The following is a 17,954-nucleotide window of genomic DNA, read 5'->3' on the forward strand; positions in this document are numbered from 1 at the left end:
GGTTTATTAGTAAAAAGCTATAAAATGATTACTCTGAAATGTTACATTCAATTATATCTACTAGAATGCGATCGGTCAATATATTCTGCCAGTACAAAGTCTACTAAGATAAAAATAAATAATAATTAATTGAAATAAATACAATCCCCATTTTGAAAATGCTTTTTCTTACTATATTATCGTTTTGTTATTTATTAATTCTGAAACCATTGTTTTTAGATAGAATGTACCATACATTAATTGACAGCGAATGAGCTGTTTATTCACACATTTTTTTAGCTTTTCTAACTATAACCATGTGCCCGTATAATGTTAAGCACAAACGAAATAAACTTAACAAAAGAAACTTTCCGAAACATTTTGGATCGGACCTCTAATTGAAGACGCTAATTAGAATAGTTCTGTTAACAACGTGTTTCTCAAAGCTTTGACCTAACAATGACCATTTTAATGAAGTAAATATAAACGGTCTCTAGTAATGATGTTTGTCCTCTCTCGATCTTTCCCGTCGATCCCATATAAACATTTCTTTTACATTTTTTAAGAATACTTACAGCCAGAAGTCTCTGAAGACGTATACTATCTTAGCACAGAACTCTTTAAACCGGCTTTGAGGCTCAGTAATTCCTTTCATCATATTAAAGGTCGCCGTCTTTCTAGACCTCTTAATTGGACGCTCCGTATGCTGCCACTCTCATTAATACCCGTTTAACATTGCCTTGGAAAGATGAACTTCTACTACTTCTACATAGCCAGCTGCTACTATCTGGCTGACTTTTTACGTAGAAGAAGTGACGTAAGAAACGCTAGCAACGTTTCTATCTAGAATGATCGTGGGTTCTTGGGGATACACATTTACATTTAGGGCCGACCAAACGGGCACGAGGTGACGGAATGTTTAAATTTACCTAAAGATCAGCTGCCTCTGTATTCTTACGTGGCAGAATAATATTTAGTGTTCTAAATAACTTTTTTATTTTTCTTTATATGCTTGCATCTTCCGGTATGTTTGACTTCATAAATACATAAGATAAAAAAATAAAGACCCAGGAATTTTAACTGTGACATGAAAGAAATATTTACCAATTTTGAGGTTTATTTAAAATGTTGGCGGCATTATAATTTAAATTATTTAGAATTACTAAACTTAAAAGGTACCTTAGAATTCTAGAGTGAACACCGCGGGTAGTTGCCCACTTACTAGATGGACAGACAACCTTTTTAAGGTCGTTGGAAGACGCCGAATGCAGGCCGCTTCCAACGGCGTTCTATCTGATATATATGCGGGACACCTATGTCGAACTAAGACACCCTCAAAGCCTAGGCCTCCTCCAAAGATATTTATAGGGGAATTACCATAATCCCCGCGCTTGGCAGGTAGGTTCGCAATCACAGTGGTATTATAGTCCGCAGAGGACGCTGCTGCCCATACTCTAGAAACTTATTTGAAAGCAGTGACAATTAATGCACAAAGTGTGAGTTATATAAAATTATATCTCGGGAATCAAACCCGCGAGCTACGATGGCAAATCTCAGTTCTCTACTACTAGACTACCACCTGTCACAATAATGATGATGATAATAATGATAAAAGGAAAAATTTTAATCTGCTAATGTTAAGAGCTAATTAAAATTATTTAATTAGTTCGCAGAATACGTATTTTATAAATTTTATATTTGACACGAAAATTATCAATTCAAAATGCAATATAAACATTGGATCGCTTTAATATAGTACTCCTACAGACGCATTTTGGTTTTGATTTTACTCGTGGAAGTTTTCAAACAGTATTTTCTATTGTAAAAATTTTTCATTGCATAGTTTACTATCTGTATCTTGGTAACTACATTAATAAATACATTTAAAAGCAATTTTTTTTAATTAAAATATGTAGCCAGACTAATTTTAATTTTCTTATAAAATAAAACAATATCAGTAGTACTTTTTTTCGCACTATTTGTAAACGCACGCTTATTTCTTTATCAATAACCAGTTAATTAATGTGCGTATAATCTGTTATTTACTCTTGCGAATACCAAGTTTATTACGCATTAATTACAACAGTCACCTTATAAATAAATTAATCTATGTCAAATTTTTTGCCGCCGCGAACTCGGTATATCTTCGGCGATGCATCAAAGTCTTTCTGGCTGCAACAAATAGTTTCGCAAATGTACAAAAACATGCCACACGTTGTACTCGTGCTCGTTACAGCTTGCGTTCAGTCATTTTTTATACAAGCTCATCTGTTGTATGTAGACCAGTATAAATTGTAATATCTAAAATATAACTGTTATTATAAATTGTGCTTTTCCGTCTTACAGAGTTCATTTCTCGTTCTCTTTCTATTACACTTTATGTAAATCAGTAAATCTGATAGATTTCCATTAAGAAAGAAGCAACCAGAAATTTATACCTTTCATTTAACTACAACATTTTTAAAACAAATGAAAGGGATAGGTTGTAGTTAGTCACCGTCAATAATTGCAATAATATAAAGAAGTATTTACATGCAACTACTTATATATGTGCTAATAAAAATTAAAGCTCTTTTCAATTTAAAAAAAAATTAAAATTTTTACAATTTATTTGGCACGTCAGAAACATTTATCTTTGACAAACAATCTTTTTTAACTACTCCAAATACAAAACGAGTTGACCGAAATTATCTTCTTCTTTACGATGTGCCAAATCAAATGCCGTGTACCATGAGTATCAATATAAATATCAACACAACTGCGGATAAGAATTTTAAAGAGTTAATATTTTAGAACAAAAAAGAACTTAGTATGGATGGCAAAGGATTGTGTACGTGGGGTACAGAGATATATACAACCGTCTATTGAAACAACAGACCCTCTAGTATAGTCGCGCGTACATCTCAGCAGTTCCCAGTTATTTCGTAAGGTTTTGAATTTACTTCACGGGAGTTTTTTTTAAACATACGGTAATTTAAAACATACATAAATCATACGGTTCGTTACTACCGTTACTATCTACAACCACATGAAAAAAAATTCAATTGTTTTCCGTAAACTATGTTTTATACCTACTCGTTCACAAATTTTTAGGCATTTATGCTTTATCTTTTATGTGGTCGCAATCCAACGCACAAAAACAAGTTGGAATGTAATTGTTATAAATTTAGTATATGTTACAATACAAATACAATATTGATTAAACTTAAAAATAAAGCAATATATTAACGTCAAGCTAAAACGCATTCCGTTTAAATCATTCGCTGGAACTATCCGATATTTGTCGTTAAAATTCATGTCGAAGTGACGACAGTGTTCAAAACATGCCCGACAACGGGAAACACTTTGATTTGCATGTAAATCTGTTCACACTCAGCCATCCATACGTCAAACTGTCACTTGCTTATATCACAAAGACGATTCTTTAAATTTTTACTTATTTAAAAGTTCACTATGATATCTGCCGCTTTATTAATATAAACAGTGATTGCCTAGGATTAAGATCCATTAAGATAGTTCCAATATTCAAATATCATCGTTCATCTTCATTTCAGCCATTGGACGTCCACGACTGGACATAGGTCTCTCTATAAATTTCTAATAAGACCGAAAAGAAACGACATATATCAAGCGTCTTCCGACGACTTAAGAAGGTCGTCATCAGTTGGAATATTAACAATTATTGTCTTTAAAACTGTAACTAAATAACTTGTACATTAAAAAAAAACGAAAGCTATTAGTGAAAGACTTCGATAAGTTGGTAAAATCAAATTATATAAGATATAGATAGATGGATGAATATAGCTCGTTTGTCAGCAAAAGGCTTTAAAGTTTTTACTCCTATTTTCAATCACAAAGTGAATCAAATGTGTATCATTAATTTATATTTTCTATCAGATCGTCGTGTCAGCCCATACTCGCCCACTGCAAGGCATAGGCCTCCTTCATAGACATCTATCGGGGGATTTGTCATAATCACCAAGCATGGCAGGCGGGTTGACGATCGCAGTGTGGTATTTTGTTATGCAGAGGACGCTCCTTCTCTGGAACCTTATTCTTGAGCAGTTGCATTCCTGTATACGTGATAATAAACATACAACATATATACGCACAAAGTGTGAATTACCTTAAAGACTGTACTGCATCCTGGGAATCGAATCTGCGACCTGCAATCGCAAGTCTCGGTGCCCTTCTGATAGGCTACTTATGCTCAAGGGATAGATAGTACACAATAATTAATTTTAAATATAAAAAAAAAATTTTTATTTTTTCTGAAATTATTGATTTTTAAAAGGGTGTGTATCAGACATTAATTGAAATCAAATGAGCTATACACATATATAAATAACCAATCATCCTATATATGCTTCTTAAACAATAAATGAAGGCAGTTGAAGACTGATACAAATACAATAAAACCAAGATATTAATTTGTATAAATATAACAGTTTCAGAAATTCTGCCTCTTTTGATGACGATATCATTCTTTGTTCTTAAATATTAAAAGCACATCTATAATGACACTTTGAGTTACGAAGATGTCAATGATGTAGTTTATAGACATCACTTAAACTAAAAAGTTTTCACAAAAACTCAGCTAATGCACTTACGGGAATGTCCCAACAACACAACGGGACATGTCCCAACAATCATTACATCGTTACGTACAAAAAATTACCGCATCCGAGCTTTCTTCGTGCAATCTTCGCGCATCAACCTTAATTTTGTAGACGATTTTCTCTCTATTATATGAACATTTGTAGGCGTCCGCCTTACAATAGGTCTGATTGGCCCTACGCCGAACACGCAAGTACGTAAGATAGGGTAAACCATAAGTTAAACTTGGTATACGAGGATTATTGTACACTTACAAAAGAATCTAATTCATACTTGACACAAGTTAACTTTGTTAAGAATATACCGTGTCGTTTTGCAGATCGCTACTATAAGCTACTATAGCGGCAACTGATTTGACACGTCGAAATTAAAATTCATTTTTTGACACAATTTTTTTTATTTAACACTATTTTTCGCACGGATTTCTATTTCTCTTTGCCAAATCAAATGCTGGGTGGTGTACAAGGCTAATGCCTTTTACTATCTATGTGTGTATCACCACAGCATTAGATGGGCAGTCACAGTTACTTGTTAAAGAATCACCACCAAATTAAACATTTTTTAAGCAGTGTTATGAAACAACAGATTATGTGTAAATATTACTGCGCCAAAATGAGGTTACATTTTGGATTTTCTGGGTACAGGTACTAACGTAGACCACGTACTAAGAAGAACAGCGTTAGACGTCACCCATAAAGTGGACAGACGATCGATGAAATACACGTAATATAATTCTTGAAAACTTCAAATCGAAAAAACACATAATTTTGTACACATTAAATGGTGAAAGCCTTCTTTCTCCCATTTCCTTATAATAAAAAAGTAAATCAACATAAAACTTTAAACTTAAATTATTAAAAAATATTTCACATTCGTTCCTATAAAAACGTTATACATTTTCATTCATGTAGTTTATTATTTAAATGAGCCGTTAACACACGCCGACCTAATACTTTCCGGTAATAAAATCTATCCAAGCTTAAACATGTAAATATCGAATTTTACATTAAACACAGATAAATAAATTTTTATGTTATCTGTTGCAGAGATCGAAGCGGCGGAGGCGTGCAAATGGCTGCGAGCGGCAGGCTTCCCACAGTACGCGCAGATGTACGAAGGTAAAACCAACCGTTCTCTTTTTTAAAAATTAAATCTTGGCACCAGTAATGTGCCCTGTACGTCGGATCGCTCATTACTGTTCAATCTTTTTGGAAAATTTATCGAGCACTTCGCGGTCTCTGGTGGTTGGTACTGCTTCAGCTGTTGTCATCTTGAAGATGGATCGGACCTAGTCAAACCGGCGCTACTACTACTATTTCTACTAGTATAATAATTGGTTTCCAATTACAGCTGAAATCCGTACTGTATCATACGAAACACATTTAATAGTTCTGAACCTTGCAATATATTGACCATTTCACCACTTTCAACTATAAATTTTTATCGTCACTAGCCTGATAGCAGAAAGTACAACCAGCGACATTAAAAATAATAACAAAGTCTATGACAAATGTGTATTATTAATGATGCCCATTCGGAAGTCTACAATCGCTAAACTACCCATGAAGTTCGGAGTTTCGCTGCGAGATCGAATCACAATGAGAAGTTCTATAGAATCACCAAAGTGATCATAATAGCTCCAAAAGCACTCGTCTCAAGTGGCAGTGGAAGGGGTAAATCGCTCGAGCAGTCAACAGCCATTGGGGTCGTAAGGTCTGCTAGTGGCGACCACTAGCCGGTAGACGCCGCGTGGGTATACCCTCTACTAGATGGAGCGACGACATAATTATAGCAGGGCAACGTAAGACCATTTATCGTAAGTAAGAAAAGGACCAACATTTAGCCAATTTCGCACATGCAGTAGTGCCAAACACTATGCAAAACACTAATCGGTGTAACATAACTCCTGAAGGTGCCCCGTGGAGGGATGAAACACGTTTTGAGTGATTTAACGGTGGCAGTTGTGTAATTCGCATTGTTTGCCGCATGCGCTTTTGTCAGCGGGCTGGCGGGCGGTGCACTTTGTTGCACAACTACCACTACATGTGCGGAAGTGGCTAAATATTGGTCCTTTACTTACTTAGGATGGACGTCCACACGGTAACGCCTGAATCCATTAAATACCATTTATCGTGGCAAACTTTGGAGAAAATGAAAATGCCTTGCAGTAGGCGTCTATCGGTTGATATGTTGATTATATACACTAATAATGTATGTTTTTTCTTTATTTTCTGTGAAACAATGGTACGCTAACATCGTTGATAGAGCGCTGGAGGTAATAAAATGACGGATCTAAACGCGCCGTATCATATCTCTTGATGATTAGTCCAGATGTGTTGCTGTTCAGGATATTGTATTACAAATCACTGTGTAATATCGTGCATAATGTACAATAGTATTCATATCACTTGCAACCAAATAAGTTTTCTGTTAAACTCATCACATACCGATAAAAAATATTGTGGTAAAAATAAAAAATAAATGTGTTACATTAATATTGCTACTCTGTACTAGTGGAAGTGCATTTTTGTAGAAATAAGGTTTTAATTTAATAAAAACTAGAAAGATGAAGTATGAAGTGGTGTTATTTAAAATTTTTTGAGCTATCTCATTCCGTTCACATCCAGTATAAAAATATTATAAAATTCGAAGTGCTATTGTGATACTGTATAACAAACATTCACAGCAAAGTTCAGATGCATAGACGATTTCAAACCCTTCTCAATTGATCGCTATTCTTAGTTATTTTTTGTAACATATGGACATACCAAATTCAAAACAAATTTTTCTTAATCATTTACCTAATTTTTCAATAGAGTCTAATCTCCACATTGGAATGTTAGAGCTGTAAAGAATAAACATTACCATCATTGCTGAACACATGCCTCCCACAAAGATTTCCAATAGTCCCGGTTGGAAGCAGCCTACAGCAATTTTCTTAACAATGTCGCCTGCCGCCATGTGGATGAACATCCCACGCTGCGATTACCGGTAGATGGTCTCTACTCCAGAACCTTAAAGTCCCAGCGGCCTTTTGTTCTACACACATCTGACATATCCACTGCTACTTTAACTTGCCAATCTGCTGCGCTATGCTCAGTTACTTTTGTTCGTCAACGGAGCTACTCATTCCTAGCCCCATTAGTAACTTTGAATCTAGTGCTGTAAATCATAATTGGTAAAGAATTATAATAGCTAACTTATTTTTTTAAATAATTAAACGAATCTAGAGCCTAACCATTTAAATTATCGTGTTGAAAGTAGTCTCCGCGGTTTTTGATATTAAACCAACGTGAACCGTTAGTAATATTTTTTTTAAATATATATTTCATTACATTCGTTTTAGCACAACTTCTTACGTCCGTACATAGTAATTTATTAATGAAATGTAATGTAAATCTTATTATATACGTAAATATATTTGGAATGTCCATACTATTCTGTCGCTTTCCGATGACAATATAAACTAAATTATCCTTTAATAGGACCAAAGGACTAGAGATGCGCAGTCACTCTTTCTTATTTGTGACATACGCGTTCCATTATTCAACTACATCTGGAATTGGAATTTGTGATCCCTATTCAAAGTACGGGACGGTCGACGACGATGCTCATTTTTATTTATTTTACGGTAACTCAATTTATACGTTTGTTACGATTTATTGTGACTTCCAGCGTTGTATATGAGACCCTGGTACGACTAATATTCACGTCTGGCTCTCGACTGAGGACGGAACACGCATCTACAAAATACCTCTTATGTATTTGATTATAACTCTTGTGTTGGTCGAAAGACGCATTATTTTTTAGTGTTTTTATTAAAAAGTTACAACCAGTTGACTTTTAACTTAATAATGTATAGTCTCTCCCATTCCTGTGATTCCGGAAGGAAGGGACTGTTTACGCCTCTAATATTAAGGACTCTAATATAAAGGTTGTAAATAAATGGCTTCATTTGTTAATTCATTTTTAACCTATCAAACAAGACAGTACTATGCATAGAATGAATAATTTATATATAGTACACTCTATTAAAAAATCAGTTTTATTATAAATAATAAATTGCGTAATGTTAATGTAGTAAGAAAAAGCGTTTTCGAAATTCTGATATGTCAAAATTAATTATTGTTTACTATCTGGAGGAGTTGGAGGGAGATGGAGTTATTGACTTGTCGTAATCCAATAAAAATAATATAACATATTTTAGTGATCGAAAATATATTTAAAAATTTTTAAGCATTTTGCTGTCAAACCAATCACCCTTTATAATATTTAAACAGAGCATCTGCTTTTAGCAACGTATGATAAACCAGCTCGAGGACCTTGAGATATGAGATCTAAAGTCAACATCCTTGAGAACGAATTTTAGGCAATTAAAAGTTTTGTTGTTGAGCTCCATACTCGGTCTTATCATGAATTATTTTAAACGATCTACAGCTGCGTAGTTTTACCAAGAAAAAATAAGATTACCAAGATCAGTTCATATAAACATGGGTTTTTACTGATGAACTCATGATGATGATACTTTCTATACTGTATCATCAACCCAAGAACTTTGAACTTTAAACTTCTACTCCATATGAAATTTTAAACACAATAAATGGTAATTAAAAGATTCTTGATTTCAGTTTTCAAAAATACGCGAAACTCAATGGCAAATAGTAATGTTTTTAAAAGACACCGAATCTTCTTATCTTTCAGATGATGCTAAAGCACTTTCAGTATCTTGGCCTCATCTTTCTATGGACAAATCTAGGGTCTCATTATCATCATCATGTCAGCTGATAGAAACCCACTTCAAAAGTTAGGCCTCTTACTAAGATCGCTGCAAAGAGCGGTCTTGCACTATCTGCATCCAGTGACTTCGCGACCTTGACTATGTCGTCAATTCAACCGGGGTTAGTGATCGCGACTCAAGAACCGTTCGACTCCAACAGCCCTCGGTTGTACAAGCAAAGATCTAAGGTCAACCATAAAGTAATCTTACCATAGCTTTGCTATCTTTGTAAAATTGCAGCTACCAATACCAAGACTCTTAAATAAACAAAAAACATTCCTCTTTATAATTTTCAATCATTAACTAAATATATAGACAAGTGTAAAAATTCGTATTGTAATAAAACATTGATTTCACATCACAATTAACAAAGGCCACTCAAACAAACGAGATGGTTTCCATGACGTCCGCAATAGAAATGTAGAAGCAAATAAACATTTAGCGGCGGCAAGCTAAATACTGTGCGTACCGTCAATAAATCAGCCGGTCATAATTTCACTGCATTTCCGTCGCCGGAGATAAACAAACTTTGGGGAGATAGTGAAATCGCTTGCTCAACGGTAGATAAAGCCGTGCATATTAATGAAATGCTAGCTGTCCACGTTATATTTCCTAGTGTAAAGAGATTTGTTTATAACTCCGGAATACTAAATGCAAATTGAATATACCAATGTGTTTTATAGTATGTTATCATCGAAACATCAAACGGAATAGTATATTGCGAAACAGTACTGACCGTCGCAGAAACACATTATAAAAGGAGATATGTAAAACGAAACTTCAACGGTATAACTTCTATATGAAGTCCTAAATGTATTATATAATTCAACAAACGAAGTTGATTATAATTTATAATACAATTTAAACTATTGGAGAGCTTAAAATAAAATCAAAAACTGATGGTCAATTTGGTCCTACTAGTTACTGCAACATAGTATCTTTTTCTTGTTTTGATTTATTGTCTATATTAGTTGTTATACCTCAATTTATTACTTCTTTTAGTATTGAGCAAGAGCACACACGTCCAAAATATTCTTCTTTTTATATATATAGGCATTCAGCGACATCCCGCAATCTTGACTACGTCATCGGTTCCGACCAAAATATTACTTGTACGTTATTCACTCTACGAAAACAACAGTGCCCCGCTGGACTTTACGCTTAAAGTGATTTATTATATTGCACTTTGTAAATCTATTATTATGGATATAAAACTTATTATTATTATATAGCTAACATAGCTTAGTGAAATGGCAAGTTGAAATATTATTGGTTAAGTAACATAGCACGCAGAACACTAAGATCTTGATCTGCTATAGTCTTCATAAAACGCTGGATCCCAGCTTCAAACTGTTACTATTGGAAATCATTAGAGGAGGCCTATGTAGTGCGGTTTTGGTACGATCTGAACGCTTAAATCATGGATCTTAGATCTATCTGTATACAATAACCAAGTTCGAAGAAGTCTTTACTTAAAGGTCTCGTCTTCTATTTCACGAGATTTGAAGATCACAAAGATACCGATTAAAATCATGGGAGGACGCTGTGTTTCAGCATTTCAGAGGATAATTTCCAGCATGAATATAGAATTTTATTAACTATTTATAATATAAAAATGTGTGATTGCGTCTATTTATTAAAGGATCATTTTACGTCAATTTACGTCAGACATGCGCTGACTAAGAGGAACTATTCGTATTGTCATATAATGACTCAGTATTGTTTTTTTGCAATTATAAATGTCCAGGAAATATCTTACAAAAGGTCTTTTCGGAAGCAATTAAATAGCCGTACCGGCTAAAGGATTACACAGTGTATGTTATCTTGAATAATTAGTTGATTATTACCGACAATTTAATCCCTAAGATAAGCGGTAAATGAGCGTTCGAATTTTAAACTCTTACATACATTGTAAAAAAAGGCATGTCTTTTGTCCGGCTTACGGGCTATAATTAAAGAATTTTTTATATATTTTTAAAAAGCATCTCGTAAAATTTTATTATAAAAAGCAACACATTCTTCTCATCATTTTATCCGTAAGACTTCCACTGCTGAACATTGGCTTCCCCCAGAGATTTCCAATGGAACCGACTGGAAGCATCCAGCATCCAGCTTTTGCAACGATCTTTATAAGTCCGTCTATCCACCTTGTACAGACAAAGTCGTATCTTTCACATAGTTTTCAAAAATTATATAAAAAAGATGACGAGATGCGGTACATGTAGCGACCAAAATATTGCTTAAAACCACCTTCAAGTAATTTATTTAATATTACCTTAATGAATCGGGTTTTTGTACTATTATAAAATTTTTATATTCTATTAAAAACTCCTAGTTAAATAATATCTCTTTTTAACAATAACTATCAAAATTAAAAAAAATATAATATATTAAAATGTTATTATGTAATTATACTGTACCACCTCGTGTCGTGTAAGATTTGTATCGATTTTTTAAATTATCTGAACAAAGCAATGTTATAATTAATAAAAATCCAGTTTGGTTTCGGAGTCGCTTCCAATGACTACACCATCGTAATTCTCTAGACTAGCTTCAGTGTCATTAAATCCCATAATCGACTTAGATGTCTAAAGCAAAGAGACTCAATGTTACCCTATATCATACGGTAGGACAAACAAGTAGTCAGCAATCGCGTATTGCTTAACCTTAACACAATTGCCGCACATATATTTCTATTACAAAGTCACGCCTCGTTTAATTAAATTACTGTTTATTTATGAGTTAAACGTAAAAGATACATACATACATTTTTAATAACAAGAAATAACAATAAATAGTTTTCCAATTTAATTCTGAATTTTCATCATAACGAAAATAGTAAAGGAAAGAAAGTAACTAATATTGCCCAGCAGAATGACAAGTTGAAGGGCAAGCTAATATATCGCGCAGAATAGATGACCGCTGAGGCCTTAAGGTTCTGCAATGGAGACCACAATCCGGTAAGAGCAGCGTAGAACGTACAAGCCTACTCTAACTAAAAAAGAGAAGACTTGTATCCAGCAGTGAGTATCCTGTGACCTCTCACATATTCCTCTCACAAATAATGATGACGATGACGAGAGTATTTAATTCATTTTTTAAATCAAAACAAATAGTAAAGAAATTATTTTACAAACATTCCCTAGCGGATTTAAAAGTTGAAGCGACAGTGGTCAAGCCACCGCGCGTGGAACTGGATACCGATGGGGTCTTTAGATTCTGGAGTGGGGACCATGGGCTTTATGATTCGAGGTTGCGGGACATAGGCCACCTCTGTAATTTTCTAATAAGATCAAAAGGAAGTGGTTGGCTTCCAGCGCTTACCATCGACTCTAACAAGGTTGCTGGTCCACCTTATGAGCGGATATCCTTCGCTGAGCTTGCAGGGCCGTTCAATATCATTATATAGAATACTCCTTTCGACTTCAATTTGCCAATCCGCTAGGTTACATCAATTACTCCTCGTTTCTGCTTCAATCTTGAAAAAATTCTGACTGTGATTTTTGCAATGAGAGATAGACTGACCACGTTTCAATACATATTAAATATTGCATTCTTATTGACGTTGTTCAATTGGGGGGAGGGGGGTTATTACTCTAATGGCATCATATACAGATTAAAATTACTCTAGACTAGCGATGTATTGCTAGCTCAATGTTTTGACAGCATGATTAAACTAATAGTTGCCGCCTTTTTATTTATTATAACAAACCTCGTAAACTATCATTTACATAATTCCGATGCCAAACAATACATAACCGATTAGTGTTATCTCGAATACAGGTAAACATTTCTTGAAAATAACTAAATTCTTTTCGAGCTATTTATCAATATTAACGACCCTAAATTTACTCTATCCTCAGAAAAATAAGGTTCAAAATCATATTATTCGATTTTTGCAGTATTTTATGTCAATCCAAAAAAACTAATTTGCTATTGTAATTTATGACTCCATGGGAAAATAGACTCTATTATAAATTATTACAAGCGAATGGGTTTGTTCTTATCGGTAAGTGATATTTATGCAGGGTATGAGCGGTAGGGGGTCGACGCGCTTAGAATTTTTGACAGGGGAACAAAAACACATTTGTCAAAAATATTTTTTTTTCTGTAACGATTGGTTCAGGTATATAACTGCAGTCAGCGATCTGCTGTTAAAGTGGGCGCACATTTCTTCAGTCGTTAAATGTTGATTGAGTGTTTCAGTTTTTATTACTTAATGATTTTGTGTGATTTGTGATGTGAGTTAACAGTTAAGACAATAACATAGATGAGAATTATATGGGTAAGTCGAACATTATTTTGAAAATATAAGTTATTATATTGAAATCATTTTTATGCTCAATTACAAAATCATCATTATTAAGTTCTTTTTTTTTAATTTTCTTTGCATTATACATGAAAAAAATATTATATTTTAAATAAATAGTGTGAAAAATGAGTGTACCTATATAAATCTTTAAAATACACACAAATTTCTACAAATTATATATTATCGTATTATTAATTGCTGAAAAGAAATATTAATTATTATAAATTATTGGATTGTTCTCCTTCATTTTAAGTATACACATATTCTAGTACATTCTATAGTAGATCCTTACCGATATAGAATATAGTCTGTGCAAATACCCTATGAGAGCATCAAGTCACGTAGTCACTTTGCGGATGACAATTGCTTCTTATTACTTACAATTATACTGCTTTCATTTAGGCTGGTAGTAGCAACGAGTAAGTTAAGGTTCAGCCTCCATAAAACGTACACATGAGTGACTCAAGAACTAAGTAATCTAACTTGGTAAAAATATAAGTAACAATAGAAATGGAGTTTCCCGTGGAAGCTCACAAGCGACGTCATCTCAATCAAAGGACGTCCAATGCTAGGCATAGGCCTCCTTCAAAAATTCAAAAGGACCAGTTGAACAAGCTCTGTATCTCGTGTCTTCCCACAACAAGGTCGTCTGTCCACCTTGGAGGTTGAAGTGTACCGTGCTAGCTTGCAAAAACCTAAAGCTCCAGCAGCTATCTGTTTTACGCAATATCACCTGCCCGCTGACGCTTTCACTTCGAAATCTGCTTGGCTATGACCGTCACTTTTATTCGTCTACATATCTTCTTCATTCCTTAGCTTAATTACCAAAGGAAGGCCACACCAAATTGCGCCGAAAGTAAAAATGACCTTTCAACAAACTAACTTCCGTTAAACGTTCTGAAGGGTCATTTCGTCTAAAAATATGCAGAATTGACTCTCATTTTTGCCTTCTCTTTTTATGCTTTCATCATAATCATCATAATCGTGACAGCTGATAAACGCCAACTGTAAAGCACAAGGCTCCACCACAATGATCGCCACAATGACGCTGCCCATGTCCAGCTACCTCCCGATACCTACCTTGACTATCTCGACCTCCACCTACTGGAGCCTATACGCCACGTATTCCGGCTAATGGTCGCCACCTTTCAACCCCTATGCTTTACCTTAAGTAATTCATAAATTTGATAATCAAGTGATGTCATATGACAAGATGATCAAGGATTAGAGTTCTCAGCGAGATTGTATGTAATTAGAATTACAAGTACTCTTAATTTAATTCTGAAAAATAATTGAAACGTCTATCGTGACGTAATCATGTAATAATTTTTTTACAAAAAAATATTTAAGGGTGTTTAACTAAAATGAATGATAGTAGCGAATAGATAATTCCATCTGAACCATTGTTTTTCTAAAGGCCACAACCAAACAATAAACTTTCATTGTTTTAATGACCTAATTGTTCCATTTCCTAAACGATAATATTCAAATATTAAACAAAAGAGCAATATAATGCGAAGTCTGACTAAAAGGTGCGATTTGTTGTAGTACTCGGAATCAATTAATAAACAAGTTTTCAAATATGGCATGGAATGTAATAATTTCGACGAACCAACAACAACGCGCCAGAAAAAAAATATTAGATAGATATTACAATAACTTGTTTAAGGAGTCATTGTTACATTTTTTCCAAAAGAATACCGTTTTAAAAAAAGCTCAGTTGATCGGGTTGTTTATATTTTGAATTTGGTAACGCACTTATTGATTTATTTTTATTTATACGCAAGGCGATTAGTTATTACTGTAAAAACTTATAATGGTCGAATGTGTAGTATTTTTTATTATATGAGTAGTATTTGCTCAGAGGCATACCTTTATATCCTATCCAAAACTCAATGGTTGCAGAAATAATAAATAACATAATGATAATACAGCAAAACTTTTTTTTAAAATTTCGAATTACTATTTATTCAAATTAATTATTGTTTAATATCTCTCTCTGCTGACTTTGCACTGCCAAAAGTTATTGACCACTTGTATTCCAATAGAAAAAAAAATATTGTAACATTTTTCATAGTGTTCACTTTTCACAGGGTTGATTGGAAATAGGTGTAAACGTTTTAAAGCTTTTCGCTTATAAATAAGCTATACATAAAACCTATCAATCCTGTATAATACTACCGTATCCTTCTGCCTTATATTTTCGAATAAATCATGTAATTTAGAGATGCGTGTGTGTGTTACAAGCGTAAACGATATCAACTCATCCATCATTAAGTCCAATAATGTAAATAAGACCAAATAAACACGATCGAGATTAGAGGAAAGACCCTCCGCAACTTTTCCCCCGCAGTTTGCAAAGGGGTGTGAATCAATCGGTCTCATACGTCGTTTTTTGCGCTGTTTGTACGCACATGTGGTGACCTTGGCCGACTCGCTCGAAATTACGAGTGTTGTGGTCCAAGTGATAACGTTCTAGCGATTTAAACTATACGTAAAATGTTTTCAGTTAATATTATATAAAAACAATGAAATATAAAATGAAAAATTATCTAATTTTAGAGAAATACTTATTCCATTGTACTGTTAGGTGCTCGAGAGGGCATAATCATTACTCAATTAGCTGCTATTATGGCAATATAATTTGAAATAATAGTCAACAAAACAGTAGATGCAGATAAAATATGACCCATTTTTCATGTAAAAACAAACTACCAATTTTTATGATATCGGTTTCAATGTGTACAAGACTAAAATTAAACAGACGAATGCATAACATTGGTACAACGAACAACAAGTAATTTTCCAATTTTAAAATATTCTCAACTCGCTATTCTGTTTTCATTTGGACTACAGTTTAGTATAATTCTGCATTACAACATTATGACCTTACAACCTCTACATCTGGGTTCAATTCAATTGTGGCGGAATTGACAGCGCGTAGATTTGAACAAAAGGCTTATTGATATAGTTTCTAATTAATTTACAATGCTAACATTTTCCAGACAGTATACAGGATGAATGGTTATTGGCGCAAAGCTTTCAAGGGATAAATGCAATGCTCAAGTATCCACATTAGGTTTTAATGTATTTACACCTATTTCCAATCAACCTGTATAAACGTTTGATTTTAAAACTCTATTTTAATGCCACAAGCCAATAATATCTGGGAGTACAAAATCTATAGAGACAGAGGATAAACAATAATTCATTTTAATATGTTGTAATCCGAAATATTTTCTCACTACATTATCTTTCTCTATTTAATATTTCTGAAATAATTTTGGATCGGGTTTACCATATATTAATTAAGAGAAAATGATGTATACACCCGTTTAAACCCTTTTACCTATAAACAATCACGCTGTACAGTATGTATAAACAATAACACTTAACTCTTTAGTTCTTGTAAAACAAATACGGTTTAAAAAAGATGTATATAAAAACTAATTTTTCTAAGAGATATCGACATATTTCATGACCAAAAAACTGAAAGACAAACAATCAAACTTGGCACGTCGATTGCTTTACGACCCATATTCATTTTAAAATTATTATTTATTGCTATACAGCCTTAAACTCATAAACACATATTTTCTTACAAATGGCTAACTGACACCATCGTAAAATATTTTTAAATTTAACTCTTTGCATATGAATTAACAAAAAAAGCCTTTTCATAGTCCAAATCAAAATATTCTTTATTCAAATAAGTTGTTAGAAGCATCTTTCTAATCGTCAATCAATATAAAACGTCGGTTTTGTTAGTACTACAGGACGCTACCACCGACTTGGAAGTCAGTTCTGCTGAGAAGGGCCGGCAAGAAACTTAACAATTGGTCTTTTGAATATTATAATATAATTATTCGGATGTTCGGCACTCTCACGCACCTTTACCTTGGAATGCTAAGTGGATATTATCGACGAGTGATAGCCCAATCTGAGGTCTCTCGTGGGGACCTCTCTTAAGCAAACTCATTCCTTCAGAAACCGGTAATAAAGTAGTATGTAGCGACTCGAGCTGAGGCTCTTCCGGAAGCCCTCGGGCTTCGCTACATTAAGAGTCTTCTTTGGTTTAGCACCTTCTGCGCCCTGGCATCTCTGCGTCATTTGGACACCAGTGTCAGTTCGAAAAGAAAATTATAACAGGTTAAAAAGTAATATTTAATCGTATACAGTTGTGGAGGTTAAGTGGATTCGCTAATCAATAAGAATGAGTAGCGTAAATAAAAATACCTAAACCTATTATTCAAATGGCCATAATGTTAA

General features: G+C 33.8%; 1 protein-coding gene across 3 annotated transcripts in view; it reads left to right on the forward strand.

Moving 5' to 3' along the window:
* Positions 1-17,954, forward strand: part of cv-c (crossveinless c) — a 317,550-nt gene that overhangs the window by 243,156 nt on the left and 56,440 nt on the right. For 2 of the 3 annotated variants that reach the window (XM_068763532.1, XM_068763533.1), the window contains exon 2: positions 5,643-5,714. In XM_068763532.1, coding sequence (XP_068619633.1) covers positions 5,643-5,714 — 72 coding nt within the window. Of the gene's footprint in view, positions 1-5,642; positions 5,715-13,563; positions 13,659-17,954 lie in introns of those variants that run through there. The other variant, XM_068763534.1, reaches the window with a different exon arrangement.

This window comes from Battus philenor, unplaced genomic scaffold, assembly GCF_028537555.1.
Source record: "Battus philenor isolate CCGP_79_NKW_IND1 unplaced genomic scaffold, ilBatPhil1.0.hap1 SCAF_18, whole genome shotgun sequence".
Classification (NCBI taxonomy): domain Eukaryota; kingdom Metazoa; phylum Arthropoda; class Insecta; order Lepidoptera; family Papilionidae; genus Battus; species Battus philenor.